The following is a 19622-nucleotide window of genomic DNA, read 5'->3' as shown; positions in this document are numbered from 1 at the left end:
TAAGGGAAGAAAGAAAAGGTAGAAAAAAAAAAGTGACAATGAATAAAGGGTTAAAACGAGTTATCTGTATAAAAATTTTGTTTTTTATTACTTGGCTTGTACTGGTGTGATCAATTAATTTTTATGATATTAACTAAGTGTCAGATTGGCTTAAACTAATCGTTGTCTTGACTATCAACAAATGCTAACTTGACTGATTGGATGATTAAAGCATTGATTTCACCACTAGATATAAGAATCATCATCTCATTTTTTTTTATGTTAGTACAATAACAATAATAATTTTCAGATTGACAGTATGAAAATATTTTAAAAAATCATATTAAATCAGAACTTTCATTTTTTTTTTTACGTTAGTAAATGGCATAATAATTTTATCATCGTTTATAATATTGGGGCTGCTATATATAGCTATAGCATCATATTCCAATGGTAAGGTGCTTGCTATATATATAGAAACGTATATACGAAGCGATAAGGTACCATGGTGGTATGATTTATTGACATTTATTGTGCATATTAACCGAGGGTAGGTTTAAGGCCACAGAATATGGAGTACTGAGTTAAAAAGGAGCTTTAGTGCACCCCACTGCCCCCAATGTGGACCAATTTTTCAGCGAGTTGCAGCTGAGGGAAGTCACACCACACCTATTGCTATAAAGTAGTAGTTACACTATATATGTCTTCCTTGGTCCTTCCCAACAACAGAGACTCCCAACTCAAAGGCCAAAGCTGCAGAGTCATAACCAGATGAGCTCTAATAGTAGTAGCAGTGCTGGTATATCAGTTTACACTACTTGTCAACAAAGGCTTCTGTTTTTCCTCCAATGTTGTCATCGTCAGGTGGGGAGGACACCAACAACAACAAAGCAACAATAAGCTTAAATAGAGTGTCCTCAGTATCCTCAAAATCATCATCAACTTCTTCGTCTCCTTCTGCCGATCTTCACAACCAAATCCATAGATCCAAAACTATGGAAGAGGTTTGGAAAGATATTAATCTTGCTTCTCTACATGATCACACTTCCAGGGAAGGCCTCTCTGTAAACCCAAATCCTCACAACCCGCATTTTATCCTTCAGGATTTTCTCGCCAGACCTTTCAGCAAAGACCCACCAACCAATAGAGTCTCCACAATCGGGGAGGCCACACTTTATGGCTCTCCAGCTCCACCTCCTGCCACTGTTTTGAGCCTGAATTCGGGTCCGGCCTTTGATTTTCTTGATAACTCGGGTTCTCTCCGGTCTAACTCTCGTTTGCAAAGCGGCCCCATTTCGAATTTGTCCACTTTCAATTGTCCATTCGAGGGTCTAGCTTCATCTTCTAGCTTGGCTTCGTTTGGTAAGAAAAAGGTCCAAGAATCAGATAGCAGTTCTGGTGATCGACGGCACAAGCGCATGATCAAGAACCGAGAGTCTGCAGCTCGATCAAGAGCTAGGAAACAGGTAGTTAGTGCCTTTATTTTCCCGGTCATTTTCCGTAATATTGAGATAGTTTCCTAACTCCGAAAATATCTCGTTCCTGATATTCCTTTTCTAGCAGGCTTATACAAATGAGTTGGAACTTGAAGTTGCCCATCTTATGGAAGAGAATGCAAGACTCAAGAGACAGCAAGAACAGGTAACTTGGGCAAAATTAAGTTCCATTAGCAGACAGATAACCTATGAAACAGCCTAAAAAAAGAAAAAGAAAAGAGAAAGGACCCGACCCACTAATTTATGTTTCCTCGTTGGTATTAGAATACTTGTGCTCCGCTTCACCTAAATCTAATAACCCAACACTAAACTAACATGCTTGGAACTCGGAAACTGATTTGGTCTATGAAGAATTTTACTAGTATTGAGTATTGAGTATTGACATTGTACTTTGTATCTTGTTTTGGGGGCATGCAGTTACGCGTAGCTGCTGCTGCTCAACTTTCCAAAAAGCGCACGCTTCAGCGAACGTCAACGGCTCCATTTTGAGGAAAATATCTATCTGAGCCTTCCTTTTAACAAATGTGGTGTGGACGAAGAGGATTGTACCTCCAGCAAAGTGCAAAGACGGTTGATTTTGGGAAAGAAACATGGGTTGTTGTGTGGAGAGGAAAGTTGGGTTTTTTTTTTTTTTTTTTTTTTTTGCATTTCCTAATATGCAGGAAGTTTGGTGGGTCTTTGTTCTGCTTCCTCGGTTCGATTGTATCTTTCCTTGGACTACTAACCTTTTTGTTCCTTTCTTAAGCTAATTTTCTCTTTCTTCAATTTCCAACTTTCCTTCTCATGCGAAAAAAAGAAAATGTTACAATTTGTTGGCTTGGAGGTGGAATCTGTAGATCTAACCAAATTTAATGCTACTAGCAAAGCAAAACTCAACAAAATTGAACGGTAAAAGAAAAGGATGTGACACACCTGCCATTAGCTTTGTGACAACACGTCAAACCGTATTCCTTATCAGGCCCTCAATCGACCGCTTTTTATCTAGCCAGTAATTGATGCTCTCTTTTGTTTGATATAACATCAATCGGCGTCTTGTATTTTTTCTTTCAGCTTTTTCTTCTTCCTGATTAAAAGGAAGCAAAAAAATGCCTCCTTTTGATCGTTTTCCCATCTCCAATAGGGAAATGGCAGCATCATCATTCATCTGTGCATGATTCAGCATGATTATTCCATTGTGAATCAATCCATTTTTCACGATACTCAAAATTACATATCTATGTTAGACTTGTTATTTGGTTATTGTTGGTTATATATTTCTCCTTTTAAAGTGCAAAGGTCACATTGGCCTTGGGGCCTTCCCCTGCATGCTAAAGTTGATACAAAATTGATTCACTGTATTTAGGTGGCCTAGGGTGATGTGAAGATGTGTTATGCTGTCTCTCCAATGTATTTTTAATTAGGTGATCCAAAATTTGGAGAGGCAAGAAATTAATATTGTACAGTAAATGTACCTCATTACATCTACTGAAAATTATTTGAGTGACAAATAAACTCTATACCAAATTATCCAAAAACTTTTTTTTTCATCGATTTAGGATTTATTTGGATAAGTGGTCAAATTAATTTCGATGAGATTGAAAATAATGATGAAAGTGAAATTGAATTAGGTAGTGATAAAATTAAAATTAAACATAAAATATGTGTTTTAATATAAAAATAACGGTGAAATAAAATGTAACAATAATAAAAAATAATTATTAAAAATATTATATTAAAATTTATATATAATAGAATTTGTAAATTATTTATTATTTATGTAGTTATCTATTTTAGTTAATTCATATTAATTATAAGGATATTTTATTTTTATTTATTTATTAATAATTTATTTCATTATAAATTTTATTATTTACTTATGTATTTATTCAATTTCTAGTTATTCATTAATTAATTATTTTATTCTATAATTATAAAAATTATTTATTATACTAAATTAAAGATTTTATTTGAAAATTATTAAATAAAAAATAGCAAGAAAAAGGTTAATCTCTATACTGTAGTTCTAAGGGTATAATAGGAAGAGGAATTGTGGTGAAGACTCAAAACTTTCGCCGGACGGGGTTGCACGCGATTGAAGTAGCTCCACCGTGCCTCAACTAGGAGATCCAAATTCCAAACGATATATCAGTGCGATTGAAACTTGCAACCACACTGTACTGGAGCTGATTGGGGATCCAAATGGACCCTCAATGCACATAATTTTGTATAGCCCCGCGAGTTATTGGACTATAATTTTAAACATGACACAAATCGATATAAAAGAATATACAAAATTAATATAATTTAATAAAAAATATTTTATATTTTATATTTGATGTATTCATATAAATTTAATGTAATAATTTTTTTTATTTTATGTATATTTAATATGTATATAAACTATTACATCTTTTGTCAAGATCATAGATATTATCTCCGTTTAAGTTTCTTATGGCTTTGTTAAAATCTATTGTTAATGACAAATATAAATAGGGTAGATTTGCAAAGCCTGACCTTTTTATTATTATTATTATTATGCAAGACAAATAGTACGGTTTCATAAATTCAGTTAACTCTGGAGTTAGGAGTTGCTAACTACTACAACAACACAAAACTCTAGGCTAAGTGCCAGCTGAAATTGAGAGATGGTTTGAATTAGGTTCACAACTTGAGTAGTTTGGGGAAATGTAAATTTTTTTTTTAATTTTTTGCGTTGCTTTCTAGCTAGGAATATAGGGTTTTAATTTGAAGGACAAATGATTAAATGCAAATTTGTCAAACATTTGGTTCGCTTTGATGTTGGGGCAGTCACGTCCATTTGGTTCAAACCATTAATAATACACTCTATATATGCCTTTGTTTTTGTTTTGGTTCAAATGCTGGAATTGATTCTATATGTTTCTCTATTTTCGTCTTTATTATTCAAGATGTTCATCAGCTTTTCTTTTTCATCTTTGTTGCTGTCATATCTCAGACCTAACTTATTTTACTGCATTTATGCCTCCACTTTTGCATTTTTCTGATGCGAATAAGCTCAGAAAGAAAAGAGAAATTCATTAAGGAAATTGAAAGAATCACTGCGCCTTGCTGGCATATTAATTTCCAATAAAAAAATTTTAACATAAGATATAACTTAAAACAGCTTTAATTTTGTAAATTATACCAATAATTTTTGTGAGTATTATTTTTTTTTCAAAATTGGCTTTTTGGTTCAAATCCCTTTTAATTTAAGCTCCATTCGAAAGCTTAATGGGGCTACGACTGAAGTTCGATATCCTACTTTTAGATCAGTTTTTTAGGATTTGATTGAGTGAAAAATAAGAGATAAGGGAATTTTCTTCTTTTTAATTACTGCTTTGGGTTCTTTAAAAGAGATGGTGCAGTTTCATAAGGTCGTTTCCAATTCTCCATGGTTGAGAGAAGGATGCAAAAATCCAACCCATAAAGAATAATTAAAATACTTTTTATCTTTATATCCCACTTATTTCCAACAAGTTACCTACCTTTCACTTCTTCCTCTTTCCATAAACCTACTTTTTCTATTTCGGACAGCTTATAAATTATGCCCAAATATCATTCTATATAAAGCCACTCAATCAAGTTTCGTACAGAATATCATTCAACAAATGGGAAAAATCCAATTTTCAAAATCAACAGTTTTTTCATGAAATATTCATTTCTCTTCCCATTTTTCCAAAATACAAACTGGACCAACCTTGACCCTGGCCTTTCGGTCCAATGGATTACGGTTCATATTTGTCTTTTATACAACATCTGCATACCTTTGTCCTTTTATCACCTTTGTCCTTTTATCATTGTTTTCTTTTTATTCCACTGATTACCGCGTTACTCTTTATATTAATTATTAACATAGAAGTTCTTACAAATCAGTTCCGTTGTCGTCCAGCGGTTAGGATATCTGGCTTTCACCCAGGAGACCCGGGTTCGATTCCCGGCAACGGAATATAATTTTTATCAACGGTTTACAATATTACATTGAAAAAAAAACAAAAAAGGCTAGAAGCCAGCTACATGGAAAGATGAAAACCAGGTCAACATCTCCTCAGTGAAGGCTTCCCTTCTATGAAACCTCTCTTCTTGTCCCATAGAAAACCGGCATACTGGGCAATTCTTCCTGCATGCATTGAGCCACCTGTCAACACACACCCGATGAAACCGATGCAAACAAGGAAGAACACGCATGTCATCTCCCTCCTCCATGCTTGATAAACAAACACAACATATTTCACCTTCTGCTGAAACTTCACCAGGGCTCAATCTTGTTCGGAAGTTGCTGGCTGATCCCTCCTTGACCACATTCTTTGAGATATCTGGCTTGATCGCCACATAGCCTGCCGTTGCTGCTTCTTTTATTCTTGCATGAACTCTTACACCAATCAAGTTGCAGATGAAGGCTACCAACTTGTTGAGAACCATTTGGTTTAGCAAAGAGTTAAAGATATCCATAGCATCTTTAATAAGAGACTCGAAGAAAATTAAGTTCGTGAAAAATGACAAGCCTTCCTCTTGCTTAAGCTGTTTTGCTTGGTTTGAAAGGTTTGTTAGATTGAGGAGAACCGATTTTGAAGGATTAACACGAAGCGGTTGCACCTAAACCAGGAGTGTTACAGATGACCTATATCTTTTATTTTTGCATGGTTTCCAATAGATTAAATCCCTACATCATGAATGTACCAAAAAGAAAATTCCTTATACTGCATGAAATCCAAGTTTTACTAAATCAGTTAATTATATATTTGGGCATGGACTTGGGAGAGCCAATTTTTTGTTTTGATTTGTTGTGTAAACTGTTGAAATGAATGTATAAATTTATAAATTTTGTTGAAATGAATGTATAAATTTATAAATTATATGATAATTAACTTCAGCTCATGGTCTTCCCGAAACTTTCTACACAATATTCCTTCGAAGAAAATACATGAAATCAGTTGTCTTGAGTAGTAGATATATAGCTGAAAACATGTCAATAGAAGCTAATGATAGTGTCATATCACTTGATCGAGTGAGAGGAGCAAAAAGAGCTTCTGGTAAACATGCTCATTGAAAGATCCTGAATAGTAATCAGGATGTTAGGTGAAGTATATCCATTAGGTGATGAGCAAACTATCCCATAACATCAGGAATTTTGCCGAGTTCTTGGTGAAATAATGATCATTTTAATCCTAATATGCTTAATTTACTGTTTTGTAAGAAATCTTTAAAGAAAAATTGAGTCTTGAAGTACACGTATGCTTGGAATGAAAGCAAGAGAATGATAGAAAGTAATTGACCATTGGCAGTACGAATCTATGCTGATTCCTCAGACTTGAAGAAACCTGATTAATTCTAATGTAGTTTACAAGCATAACTTTTTCAACATATGCTGCAATAAATATTGATACCCGTAAACCATATCCCAAAGTATTTCAATGCATGAATTTAACAGTGCAATTCTCAGGATTTACAGGAAGAAACAAAATAGTTTTGTATGCTCATGCCTGACACTATCGAAAACACCAATCATAATTGTGTATCTCAAAAACAATTTTCCATTCTATGTAATGAAAGTGTGGGTTTCCTAAAAAAGGCAAAATTAAGCCCAAAAAATCATTTGAGGTAAGTGATAAGATAGAGTCAGCAGTTTATGAAGAAAAATGACCAGTACAATCGAATGGGAACAGGACATTGCTAGAAGCAGGAAACAGCAAGATGAAAGGATCCCAACCTCCTTCCTAATATGTTCTAGCTGAATCCTCAGCAGTATCGTCATCTTTCATTGTATCATGATCATCAGTATCAAGTATCTTCCCATCTGTCGGCACCAAACATGGAATCCCATCCTTTATCTAACAAACCACAAACAAACATAAGATCCAAACCCTAGTACATCTTACAGCATCAGATCAGTTTTCATATATGTCAATTGTAATGGTAATTATTTTGTTTCTGATTTCTCCAATATGTTCCATATATCAGCAGACAATTCCTTTTCTAACAGTAGAATTGCTAGTCCTATGCTAATTAGAATGTTATCAAGATTAATAGCATGGCCAACAAATAATTAGATACCCAATTCCCAATGAAATTCAAGCATACAATAGAAAGAAAATGTTGAATGAAAAAGGGAAACTAGAATTTTAACTTACAGGAAAAGAGACCCCAATAGAATCACTGATAAGAGAAGCTGGTTCCTTGCAAACCCTATCCAATTAACCAACCAAAAAACAAAATTAGCAAACAGAAAGCATCATAAAGGAGAGGATAAAAACAAAGAGGTACCTTAAAGGTTGTTTGGAAAGCGGGCAAACGAGGATCTTAGAAAGAGTTTTGTTAAGTTCAGATCCTGCTTCTTTTAGAAGCCATTTGCTTAATCTCACCATTTTTTTTTTTTTTTTTTTTTGCCTTCAATTTCTGAACCCTTTCACTTTTAGCCTCACTCTGATGATTTCTGTCGGCATTCGGCTTCAACTCCCAATTCTTATTTCTTTGGGTTTTGTTGGATCGAGGTTTGTGAAGATCTTTTTTTTTGGGCCTTGAACATGGGTTATTTTGGGGTTTTATGTACGTTTTGCTTGTCCCTGGGTTTCGGCTGGTTAGGCCCTTGGCTTTTCCTATGTCGAGTCGACTGATGGGAATCGGTCTCTAGTACAGCTAAATGATCCCTATTTGCTAACCAGAAAGCTTAAAGCAACAATTTTGAAGAAAGTCTCTCTCTCTCTCTCTCAATGCTACAAAGTAGAAACTAGAAGGCTTCTCCTTTCACCCACAATAACATGCTTCAATGGCGGTAATCAAATTGAGTTGGAGAAAGCATCAAAACAAAGTCCCAAATGAATGGCAAGGATGTCCATTCGTGAACTCCTTCGTTTCAGATACAACATCTTTGCTAACCCAACTCTCCGATTTTCCTCCCCATTTTATTCTACTTCATCTAAAACACTCACTTTTCCTCATTCAAACCTTTGGTTGCTCGATTCATGTGAAGATATAAAGCAACTCTTTCAAATGCAGGCTCACTTGATCACTTCGGGTCTCTTCCACAACCCCTTTTGGGCAGACAAAGTTTTGAAGCATTCTTCAAAGTTCAGCAACATTGATTATACTGTTTCGGTGTTTCGATGCATTGACAAGCCTGGTACTTTTTGTGTTAATACAGTGATCAAAGCTTACTCTTTTAGTTCTTTTCCACATCAAGCTTTGTTTTTTTATTTTCGGATGCTGAGTAATGGATGCTTTGTTCCAAATAGCTATACTTTTGTGCCACTTTTAGGCTCTTGTGCAAAAATAGGTTGTTTTAAATATGCCCAAAAGTGTCACGGCCAGGCAGTTAAATTTGGGGCAATTAATAAGTTGCAGGTTCAAAACTCTTTGATTCATATGTATGGTTGTTGTGGGGTTATTGATCTCGCTATGAAAGTGTTGGTTGAAATGTCTGAAAGGGATCTTGTGTCATGGAACTCTTTTATTGATGGGTGTGTAAAAGTTTGGGATTTGAGTCTAGCTCACAAGTTGTTCGATGCAATGCGCAAGAAAAATGTGATTTCTTGGAATATTATGATTAATGGCTATTTAAAAGGTGGGAATCCAGGGTGTTCATTGAAGTTGTTTAGAGAAATGGTGAAAACGGGATTTGTTGGGAATGAGAAGACTGTGGTTAGTGTGCTGAGTGCCTGTTGTAAGTCAGCTAGATTAAAGGAAGGAAGATCAGTTCATGGATTTTTAATCAAGAATGGCTTGAAATCAAATATAATAATTGATACAGCTTTGCTTAATTTCTATTGCAACTGCCAGAAAGTAGGATTAGCTCGTAGAATGTTTGATAAGATCAAAAATAGGAATCTTGTTTGCTGGAATGCAATGATTTTGGGGCACTGCATTCATGGGAACCCAGAAGATGGACTAAAATTATTCATGGATATGATGGATCAAAACAAGATTAGAGAAGGGGACATTTCTCCGGATGAAATTACTTTTGTTGGTGTTCTGTGTGCTTGTGCTCGTGCGGGATTGATAGCAGAGGGCAGAAATTATTTCAGCCAAATGATCAATAAATTTGGTATAAAGCCGAACTTTGCTCATTTTTGGTGCATGGCTAATCTTTATGTTCGTGTCAGACTTTTTAAAGAGGCGGAGGAGATCCTAAGGCAAATGCCATTTGGTGATGATGATGTATCATCTGATTCTCTGCTCTGGGCAAACTTGCTCAGCTCATGTCGTTTTAGAGATGGTGTGACTGTTGGGGAAAGAATTGCAACATCTTTAATTGCAAAAGAGCCTAAAAACTTCTCATATTATCAGTTATTGTTGAATGTCTATGCTGTGGCAGGGCAGTGGGAGGATGTTGCCAGAGTAAGACAGATAATGAAGGATAGGGGGATAGAAAGAGTTCCTGGGTGTAATCTTGTAGATTTAAAAGAAATCGTTCACAATTTTAAAGTGGGAGAACGATGGTGGGAGAGTGTCGAGCAACGGGATGCTAAGCTTGCTGAACTGGCTCAGAGATCAAGCTAGTTCAATGTTTTGCTAGAGATTTTGTTATTATTATTATTATTTTTAACAATAGATTCAGTTGAAATATTTGACTTGCCATTGATACCAAACTCTAATCCATCTTGTACATTTAGCATTTCTCTCGGTTTCTTCAACGACTTCTCTACATGTACCAAACTATGGTGGAAGAGGGAAATTATGGAAGAAAAACAATCTAACCTGACCCCTAACCATTATGAATGCAAAAAAAGATCGTTGCCTCACCTAATAAGAAGACCGGAATTGTTTCATGGATATGAGCATTTGTTTGCCATGAGGATGCCAATGGTGTTTTCTTAGGTTAATGTTTATTTTTTCCATTTTTGTTTATATATACAAAATCTTAAACCTTAAGGATGAGTTATTGATGTGGCAAATGGAATTTAGACGATCATTCCCATTCACATCAAAAACCACGATAAAGGAACAGATAACAAGGGTAATAAGTTGATACGACACACTGGTTAAATTGTATGAACAGGCAGGCTCACTTGAAGTGTTAAAAGGGCTCACAAAATCCAAAAGAGTACTGATGAAGACAAAGAAAGATGATAGGTCAGAGCAATTAACTACATCTAGTATAGAAGTTTGACACGATTAAACCACTTAATAGCATCCAAATAGCCAATACTTCATTCAAATGCCCACTGGTTCTCCCGACGAACCTCTTCCTCCTCCTCAGGCGTGAAGTCATTCTTGATGTTAAAAGTCTTCCTGATCTCTTCAGGGGTCTTTCCCTTGATCATGTCAGCAACAGTTTGACAAGTAAGATCCAGCAATCCCTCGATGTTCAAATAGTTTGCTGCCTGCAAAAACATATTCCAAGTCACAAAACAAGACTCAATTTTCGAATTTTGTAAACAAAACCTAATGAAATAAGACATTATCATCACCAACAGCAACAATTATTCAATAATTCTGCGATGCAACAAGCAGGCCTTACTCAGACAATGATGTGAACAGAGGACAATTAGTTATAGATTTATACTTCTTATTGAATATATGCACAACCACAATAGCAACTATAAGAAAGTATTGATGCTCATAATTCTAATACATGTTTATGCATTATAGTCACACAAGGTATTAATAATAAAGAATCAAACTTCTTCATCTAATGAATTCTAAAATGAAACAAGATAACAGTTTCATCAATAAACGCGGAGAGAATCAAACAAAAAACATGACAACTATACTATAAGTTTAGTTACAGATGGAATAAGTAGCACAGCTTCTCTGCCTGTATCCTTAGAAATACAAGATACACGACAATGGTTTGTTTTCTTCAAATTTTTAAGATAACCCTACGACTTGTTACACAATTGTACATTCAACAAACTATCTACGAATTCATTAGCCTCCTAAATCAAAACACCAAAAAATCACCAAAAGCAAACAAATTGAAACATAGTTTAAGATGCATAATCATATGAGAAACCAAGTCACATCACAATCCGATTCCAAAACCCTAGCCTTGTCATTAAATAAACCATTAACAAATATACGAAACATCAAGAGAACAGAAAAAAGAAACAAAAAAAGGGATAAAAGAGAGAAAAATCGACTGACCAGAATGAGATCAAAGAGAGTGACTTGATCGACCTTGACAAACTCAGCGTCCCAACTTTTAATTTCATCATTGGCCGCTCGATCGTCAGTCTTAGGAGTCTCGACGTGCTTTTTGCAGTACTCGATCACCTTGGCCAGGATCTTACTCGTAACGTTGGGCAAAGGTATTCCGTTATCGGCGCAATCATCCTCGATCATGTGCTTAATCGTTTGCGATTCCACCGCCACCGCTTCGTCCACCTCGAACGATTCGCCGTCCGAGCTCTTCAGAGTAATCTTCCTCCCTGACGACGACATCGTTTTGCTGCGGATTTTTCAAAAGACAAAAAAGAGATAATCAACTAATCAGGGTTTTCTTTTTTAGGTGGGGGCAGTATAAGAAGGGACTTTTTCTTGATGAAAAATTTGTTAGGCTATCCTTATTTATAGAGAGGGGCGGGGTAGTTTGGGGAAGGGAAGGTTTCCTTATCGAAACGGTAGGAATCATAGACGTGGCGTTACGTGATTGTTCATCGTTCTGAACATACCAATAACATATTAACACGTGTAGGAAGGAAGGGAAAGTAAACGAAACATAGGATTAGACGCGATGGCCTAGGACTTTTACCATTCATTCATGTGAAAAAGGGGACCGTTGTTTAATTTAATCAAATCTCAAATTTAGTGAATCCCAATATCCATTAAATTAGTAAAGGCTTTGTCAAAGGAAGGAAACATTTAGAATTTAATTCAATGACCCTTTTTGGCCTTTTTCCATCCAAAAGGAAAAAAATTTCTTGTTTGGCAGCTGTTCTTTATCTCTGAAGAAATAAACATGGATCCAAAACCACTATACTGTTAAAAATTAGAGTATGATACAACATGTGCTGAATTGGACTAATTTACATATCTGTAGATTCCAAGGCAAGGGGAGCAATCTTTTAGTACAGTATCAATTTAACAGAGCTACTGGAGGCTGCTTATATTCTACATTAGGCTATGTAAAGTATAAACCTTCCAAGGAAATAAGCATTTCAGTCCTTTTACTCATGATTCCATAAATTGTGATGGTGGAGGGCTTGTTTTAGTCTTCTCAGAACCTGCAAGTTCATATGATTTGCCAAGATTATGACATGAAGAAACCAGACCACAAAAATCACAAGCATCATGGGTGAAAACAAAAAATCACTTGATATTATCAGACATGATCAGAGGTTCGCTTTAGAACTAAAATCATCTAATATATGTTCTAATTTACTTGTCATTAGATAATGTAGAAGAATATGAGTATTTCGACAAGATCATGAGGCTCTTGGCGTATATAGGACATACCATAAGCCCCACGCATCTCTACTTCTCGCCATTCTTGAACAAGGGCACAACAGCAGCACATCAAATGTGAGAGGAAATCATCAATAAATCCACCCTGCCAGATGAAGAAAAGTGTAGCATTTTAAGGAAGCTGAATTCAAAGATCAAAACTTACTGTGAACAACTAATTGTAGAGCTTACATCCAACACTAAGCTTTCTGTTGAGAAAAAAAAAGGTTGCAGGAAGTAATTATCATTGAATCACATGGAGGTATATATGCACCCAACAAGAAGAATAGATTATGGACATGATCTGATGTTAGCCCGTTTGACATATGGAATAATGGAAAGCACTAGGCATGCTAATCATGTTCAGACAGCTCTAAACCTCATACTCATGATGGCTATGATTAGCAGAGCACCACAGATGGCATAGTAAGGGATATAATGTACAATAATCTATGACCAATGAGGCCAAGGTAACAGCATCTATGCCATATTCTGACATAGCAGAAAACTTATGATTCAGGGTTTTTTATTTTGCACAAGCAAAATACTTTTTCATTGGCAGAGAAAATACCGTAATGTTCAATGCCTTGCGAAGTTTCCTTCTGACGCAGCAAGTGTAGCAACAGCATGACAATATCAATGAATATGCCATCAATTCATTGCATGCCTCTGCAGAAGCTGAAAAAAATTGCTGTGTAAGCTTCGAAGCAATACCAAAACTGAAAATAGAATTTCAAAGGTGTTGCAGTTGATAAAACACTATTCTGTAGCAAGCCAACAACAGAAAACGTAATTTCCTTTCCCAAGAAAAGCCGAATTCACTTAATCACTTATGCATGCATGCTAAGCAATATAGAAACACATACATACATATTTTAGTACAAATATATAATCCTTATAGATCAGGGTAAGTTAGAAATCAACACATCAAATTCTTGCAGATATGAAAATAATCAACAAAAATGAAGATCACACAGATAAACACTCAAGCTACAAAGAAATTATTAAGTAATCTAAATATAATTCAGAAATACTTACACACGTGCCTGTTTGTTGCCACAGTAGCAATCTTTGAAAATGTACCACAAGGATAGAAGAATGTCCTTATACCTGCAATGAGAAAAGGTGGCTTAGAAAATCAGATGAACAACAACAAATACAGGAAGGTCAGTTCCACCAGAGATACTGTCCAAGAAATCTTACTGAAGACTGAGTCCCTCTTGTCCCTCCAGAAAATGAAAAGAAACAAAAATTAAATTATTTATAAAAAAAAAAGTGTTCCCATCGCCTTTCTAGGAGCTAAACAATCTCAAGTTATAAGTTGTAACTTCTACGATGTCGGAGGCAGTAATAATGTAAAAAAAGACATACACAGAAATGGTTCCGAGCAACAACCGAGCAAATCAGCATGCCATTCTTCATACCCATGCGAATCTCTATCAGACAGCAGATCATGTCCTGATGAAACTGAAGACGTGTTTCTGAGCAAAAATATATGGCATAGAACTTTTAGAAACCACCCTTATATCTGAGTACATGAAATGCATAAACTGTGACTGCATATTAGAAAGCTTAAGGACTCAAGACACAAAAACTGAAACTCAAATGCCAAATTCCTTGTAAATGGAAGGGCATCAAAATGTTGGCAACTAAGTCTTGCATTAAAAGCATACAAATTTAGCTTTACAACCTTTTAACTTTATCACAAGAAATTAGGAGGCAAATTAATTTATCAAGTAAAAAATCTATTTGTACAGTCCTAATAATGTCTACATCAGCTTTCAATTCTTATAAGGCATAAGGCCAAAGGTAAATGGCAAAATAGGGACAGATTAAAGGGGATGTTGCTGCATGAGAAAGTTTTTTATATAGAACCATGATTGCATTTTGAAAATGTAAAACTAAAAACGAAAACAAAACTAACCTTGAAGTTGTGTGAGAATCGGGCTTATTTGGATAGCTTTCATCATATGAATGACCTTTCTGACTATTGGCATCTGAGTAATTATGCTCTACTTTCTTAGACCCTTTCATGGATGTACTCTTTTCGGGAATAGAAGTTGCAGCAGCAGCTTCTGTTACATCAAGCAAATGCTGGATTACTTCACACTGTTGAACATCATAATTAGCTTGTGATCGTTGTAGTTCCAGTTGAAGCTTCTCGTTTTCCTTTTGAAGTGCTTCATTAAAACACAAGTTTGGATATGAGCAAGAAAGAGTTTTTTTCAAAATCATGGCATCATTTTTTGAGGGCTCTGGTTTCAGTATAACATCTTGCACCCTTCTGTCCTCTTCATCCAAAGTGTACTCATTTTGATCTTTCTCAATAACTTCTAGTCTCTCCTGCAGGTTTGGGAGAACTGAAAACTTTAGCAAAGCAGGCTAAGCTAGAGATATGAAATTGCTCCAACCACAAGAGATTTTAGTCACTTAAATTATCCCATTGATTATTTTTTCCAATGATATTGTGGCCCATAAGTTCCTATGACTAAGCAACATATTCCAATCTTCCAAAGAAAAAATCATGTCCTCTGTGACTTAGATTTCCATATGATACTAGGAAAGAGAAGATAAAGTGGTCGAAGAAACATTCGCTAACTAGAAAAGCATTAATAGGTAGGAAAATCATATAGGATTACCAACCCATCCAAACCCCACTTTGCCAAGCTAAAAATGCAAATAAATGTGACAAATACTCACTAACCCTTGCACTTTATTGAAGTTAAGCGAGCCATTGTGCTATAATTGTACATGACAGTATCTTCTTGAAGAGTAACATATAAAGATCCATAAAAGCACTCATGTTCAGGCCCATTTCCTAGCATTTCAAGATCAAAATGGCATTTGTATCCCGTAATTTTTATCATTATTACCAGTAAGTGTAAACAATTATAGAATAAAATCTAATTTGGCAGGTCTTCAAAGGTTGTCTAATGTACTAAGGAATGAAAGATAATCCTACATTTATGATAGCCAAGGAAAGAAAGATAACTGAGGAAACAAAGGAAGAATCAAGTGCTATTGGAGATCCATTAGAAGACGCTTTACAAAGTTTGCAGCAACCAATTTTAGACAATCGAAACAGATGACAAGCATTTCTAAAGCTTACCATCTTCATTTTTCAAGAAGCAATTCCAAACCCAAATATCATTTTCAAAGCTTTTGAGAATCATGCAAATAAGCAAAAACAAAGCTAAGGGGAAAAGTTAAAAAAGCAACAAGAGTAATCAATACCCTGACTCGAGCATTATCCACCAGAGTGATAAGAGGAACAATCTTCAAATATCGATCGATTTCATTCTGGGCCTTCCTAAACTGATACACAATGTTCCATCCCATGGCCAGAAGATAGAGATAGCTCCTATCCTGACAACTATTGACCAAAATGTAAGACCTCCTTAATGCATCCTCAAGCTGCTCCAATGGCTCCCGTGTCTCAGGATACCTCTTAAGGTCCGAGATCTTGAGCTGCTCCAGCAAGTTACCGATCAACTTGAGATGCTGCGCGAATTGCCTGCAATTCTTCTTATGCATTCGCGCTGTGCTTGCAGCTTTAACTATCATAGCAATTAACCGCACTGCATCAAAGCCCGCGAGCTGGGCTACATTTGCAATTTCACCAAAATGTTCCCAAGAAGACGCCATCGTTTCCTCTCAATCAAACCTAAAACCTGCTTTATATATAAGTTTTCATTACATCGCTCCACAATCCATTTTTAATAAATTAATCAAACAATTTGACCAAATTATATATTTCCAGAGCCAAAATTGAACTTAATGAGCAGTGATTTATTACACACACACACACAAACACACACAAAAAAAAAAAAAAAAGGCTGAAGGAGAGATTTTCGCTCGTTTTCACTTCACCTCTTCTAAGCTAGAAGCTTCATCATAACAAGAGCTTTGATGTTTCCGCTACGCTTCTTTGCTTGCATTGCTCAACAAAAGCCAGAGCTGATTTGTTTAAAGAATCGACAATACGTAGCTGAAACTTGAGAAATAACAGAATCTGTGGTTTCAAGCAGGCATGATCTATCCAGGAATTGCATACTCAGTCGAGATCTTCGATTTTTCAGAGCTAAGAAGAGCGCAATATCCGTTTCAACTGCTTAAAAAAAATTTTTTAAAAAGATCAGTTTGTAAGATACCATAATCTAGAAGATTACCCGTCACGCTTCTTCGTTCACTTTGTCAAGTCAAAAGAAATTTAAAAAAGAAAACGGAATGCGAAGCGATCCAACTCTTCAAGATGAAAAAAGAGAGACAGCCAAAAGAAAAAAAAAAAAAAAGAAAAAGAAAGTTGAAATGCAAATGCAATGTATTTGACTGAATATACAGATGAGCTATTCTATGAACCCTCATTAAGCTTATGACCTTTTCTTCAAGGCCAACAAAAAATTATAGTAACAAAAGAAAAAAAAAAAAAAAGGACGGCAGGACCTGAAAACAGACAAGTAATTAGAGAGAGAGGAATCAAAAAGATAAGAAATAAATGACAAAGAAAAACGTGCGAATGGTAGCGAGACACTCACTTACTCCTCAGGAGTTTTCTCTTATTTTATGCAATGATTCTTTTTTCTTTTTTCTATGTTCAAGAAAAAAAGAGTCCGAGTTTAAAAGAAAACGAGGATTGAGTTCTGGAATTAACGGGCATTGCTTTGCGCAAAACGGAGAGCTTCTCTCCGCTCTTATTCTTCTTCTTCTTCTTCGCTCAAAAAATAGTTTCTCTCTCTATCTTTTATCGCTCAGAGTTTCAGTGTTGTTTGTTTGTTTGTCGCTGCGTGGGTGCAGACCCAGTGACTCACCACCATGCCAGACAAGCAATGAGTTTTGTGACTTTGACGTGGAGGTGGTAAATTTCAAGTACGCAAATGTCCTCCTTTGTTTCTTTTATCTACGACAATGCCAGCGATTTTCGCGGAGGGTAATTGCACGGTAAAAGATTTCAGATTTCTGAAGGGTGGACTCTCATGTCGTAAAATAATTGAAGGGCAGGGACGCTCACCCAGCTGGCATCAAACGACTGCTCTGGTCTAGCTTTTGGATCAACTAAACAAGTGTCCTATCAAAATTTAATAATTTTCAAGATGATATATATAATAATATGAAAATGAGATTATTTAACATGTCATATAAATTACATAATGTTTATATTTATATATATTTAATACAAAATAAATATAAATACACAAATTCTTAGGGTAATACTTGATATTTTTTACAAGATAATCATATAATATAATTATTGGAGTAATTTTATTATTAAAATGATCTTAATACTCATAATTTAAAATTATTTTATTTGATTAACTATAATTAATTTTTAAAAATTAAAGAATATTGTGCTTGATATTATTAAAAACCTAAATATTATTTTATGTAAAAATAAGAAAATAATTATGCATATTGTAATAATTATATAAAGTAATAATTTTAAGGTTATTTACACATAATAATTTGTAAAATATTGATAATATTTATTTTATAATAAAATCTAATTAAATTATTAAATTAATAAATATATTTATTGATAAGTAAATTGATTTTTCTAATATAAATTATGTAAAAAAAATATTTGAATTAGAAAATAAAACCATTTTATTAAATTCATAATAAAAAATAAAAAATATATTATATATAAAATATTAAAAATAAAAAAATGTAAATTATTTTAAACTTATTATAATGAATATTAGTTTAAAAATATAAAATAATTATAATATAAAATAATTACAATTTTAAGATACAGTAAATTTTTAATTCATATATTGAATAGATAAAATTAACTATTATTAATTTTACATATTATTTCATCTTTATGATAAAATTTTTTTATCTTTTTGTATAAAAATTAAATTACTTTTAAAGGCAATAATTCAATTACTTTCAATAATTCAAAATTACTAGCACGTAAAATTTTTAAGTACTTATTAAATATAATAATCTAATCGCTATATTTAAATTACCATAATTTTTAAAATGATCAACGTTACCTAAATTTATATTCTACAATAGAGGTAATTGTTGTCAGTGTGTCATTAAACATAAGCCGTCCTACCTTAATTAAGACATAATAATTTTTAATAAGTGCTATGCATAGAACTTATTTTTTATGAAATTATTTTAATTAATTAAGTCTTAAATTTTTTTTATTTTAAATCTATATGTTGTTGTTATTTTAATTTGAAACCAAAGTATAAAAAAATCTTCTTATAAAATTATATTTAAAATTGGAGAGTATATTATATTTTTATTTTTTTCCAACAATCTTAAATTATGTTTTGTAACTTAAATTTAAAAGAAGATATTTGAATTCTAAAATTATTGTAAAATATATGATAAAAAAAACATGTATAAATATAAATATTATTTTATGATTATTTTTCAAATTTAAAAATTTTTTGGATTTTGAGTTTGAAACATTTATATAAAAAAGTGAATTTGAAATTCATTTTTTATATATTTCAAATTAAATTAATAATCATATTGAATTTTATTAATTTGTATAACAAATAAAATCGAAAGTCATTTTGTTCAATTCACATTTTTTAAACGTAATAATAGTGTTTTCGATTGAACGCCCACTTATTTAAAAAAATATTTTAATTTTTTATGAATTTATCAAACAAAAAACATTAAAAAGTTTATAATCTAAGAAATATATATTAAAATTAATTTAAATTTTTTTATATTTAAAACCTAATAATTTAATTGTAGTCAACATATTTTTATATATCAAATAACTATTAAATAATTAATTTTAAAAAT

At 33.7% G+C, this 19622-nt stretch overlaps 6 protein-coding genes and 1 non-coding gene across 10 annotated transcripts; 3 read left to right on the top strand and 4 right to left on the bottom strand.

Annotated features, from left to right (window-relative positions):
• The first annotated feature begins 672 nt into the window (after positions 1-672).
• FD (Basic-leucine zipper (bZIP) transcription factor family protein) lies at positions 673-2608 on the top strand. Its single transcript, XM_022884986.2, has 3 exons — positions 673-1445; positions 1543-1620; positions 1893-2608. The coding sequence occupies exons 1-3, from the start codon at positions 828-830 to the stop codon at positions 1962-1964; spliced, it is 768 nt and encodes a 255-aa protein (XP_022740721.1). The 5' UTR covers positions 673-827; the 3' UTR covers positions 1965-2608.
• A 2728-nt stretch (positions 2609-5336) lies between these two features.
• On the bottom strand, positions 5337-6064 carry LOC111293196 (uncharacterized). The gene has a single exon (XM_022885973.2). The coding sequence runs from the start codon at positions 5919-5921 to the stop codon at positions 5472-5474; it is 450 nt and encodes a 149-aa protein (XP_022741708.1). The 5' UTR covers positions 5922-6064; the 3' UTR covers positions 5337-5471.
• TRNAE-UUC (transfer RNA glutamic acid (anticodon UUC)) lies at positions 5347-5418 on the top strand. The gene has a single exon. It is a non-coding gene; the product is annotated as a tRNA-Glu (tRNA).
• An 802-nt stretch (positions 6065-6866) lies between the features above and the next one.
• Positions 6867-7937, bottom strand: LOC111293197 (Trm112p-like protein). The gene is made up of 3 exons (XM_022885974.2): positions 7734-7937; positions 7601-7655; positions 6867-7300 (listed from the first exon to the last, which is right to left on the bottom strand). The coding sequence occupies exons 1-3, from the start codon at positions 7832-7834 to the stop codon at positions 7187-7189; spliced, it is 270 nt and encodes an 89-aa protein (XP_022741709.1). The 5' UTR covers positions 7835-7937; the 3' UTR covers positions 6867-7186.
• A 51-nt stretch (positions 7938-7988) lies between these two features.
• On the top strand, positions 7989-10099 carry LOC111293192 (Pentatricopeptide repeat (PPR) superfamily protein). Its single transcript, XM_022885968.2, has one exon. It carries the CDS (start codon positions 8289-8291, stop codon positions 9963-9965), a length of 1677 nt encoding a protein of 558 aa, XP_022741703.2. The 5' UTR covers positions 7989-8288; the 3' UTR covers positions 9966-10099.
• Positions 10100-10452: 353 nt separating this feature from the next.
• On the bottom strand, positions 10453-11950 carry LOC111293194 (SKP1-like protein 1B). Its single transcript, XM_022885972.2, has 2 exons — positions 11553-11950; positions 10453-10789 (listed from the first exon to the last, which is right to left on the bottom strand). The coding sequence occupies exons 1-2, from the start codon at positions 11847-11849 to the stop codon at positions 10616-10618; spliced, it is 471 nt and encodes a 156-aa protein (XP_022741707.2). The 5' UTR covers positions 11850-11950; the 3' UTR covers positions 10453-10615.
• A 411-nt stretch (positions 11951-12361) lies between these two features.
• Positions 12362-17665, bottom strand: LOC111293193 (protein MID1-COMPLEMENTING ACTIVITY 1-like). 4 transcript variants are annotated; one of them, XR_016345748.1, is made up of 9 exons: positions 17387-17665; positions 16722-16959; positions 16086-16522; positions 14776-15194; positions 14223-14332; positions 13898-13961; positions 13423-13529; positions 12864-12957; positions 12362-12631 (listed from the first exon to the last, which is right to left on the bottom strand). XR_016345748.1 is itself a non-coding variant. In XM_022885969.2 (9 exons), exons 3-9 carry the CDS (start codon positions 16494-16496, stop codon positions 12579-12581), a joined length of 1266 nt encoding a protein of 421 aa, XP_022741704.2. In that variant the 5' UTR covers positions 16497-16522; positions 16722-16959; positions 17387-17665; the 3' UTR covers positions 12362-12578. The 4 variants fall into 4 exon arrangements, 2 of the variants coding, with proteins under 2 accessions (XP_022741704.2, XP_022741705.2); XR_016345749.1 differs by having other exon boundaries at positions 17391-17665; XM_022885969.2 differs by having other exon boundaries at positions 13890-13961.
• Positions 17666-19622: the final 1957 nt, after the last annotated feature.

This window comes from Durio zibethinus, chromosome 10 (assembly GCF_047325235.1).
Source record: "Durio zibethinus cultivar Kanyao isolate XHJ-2024 chromosome 10, ASM4732523v1, whole genome shotgun sequence".
Taxonomy (NCBI): Eukaryota; Viridiplantae; Streptophyta; class Magnoliopsida; order Malvales; family Malvaceae; genus Durio; species Durio zibethinus.
The sequence above is the reverse complement of the archived record's forward strand: the minus strand, read 5'-3'. Positions and strand labels throughout refer to the sequence as shown.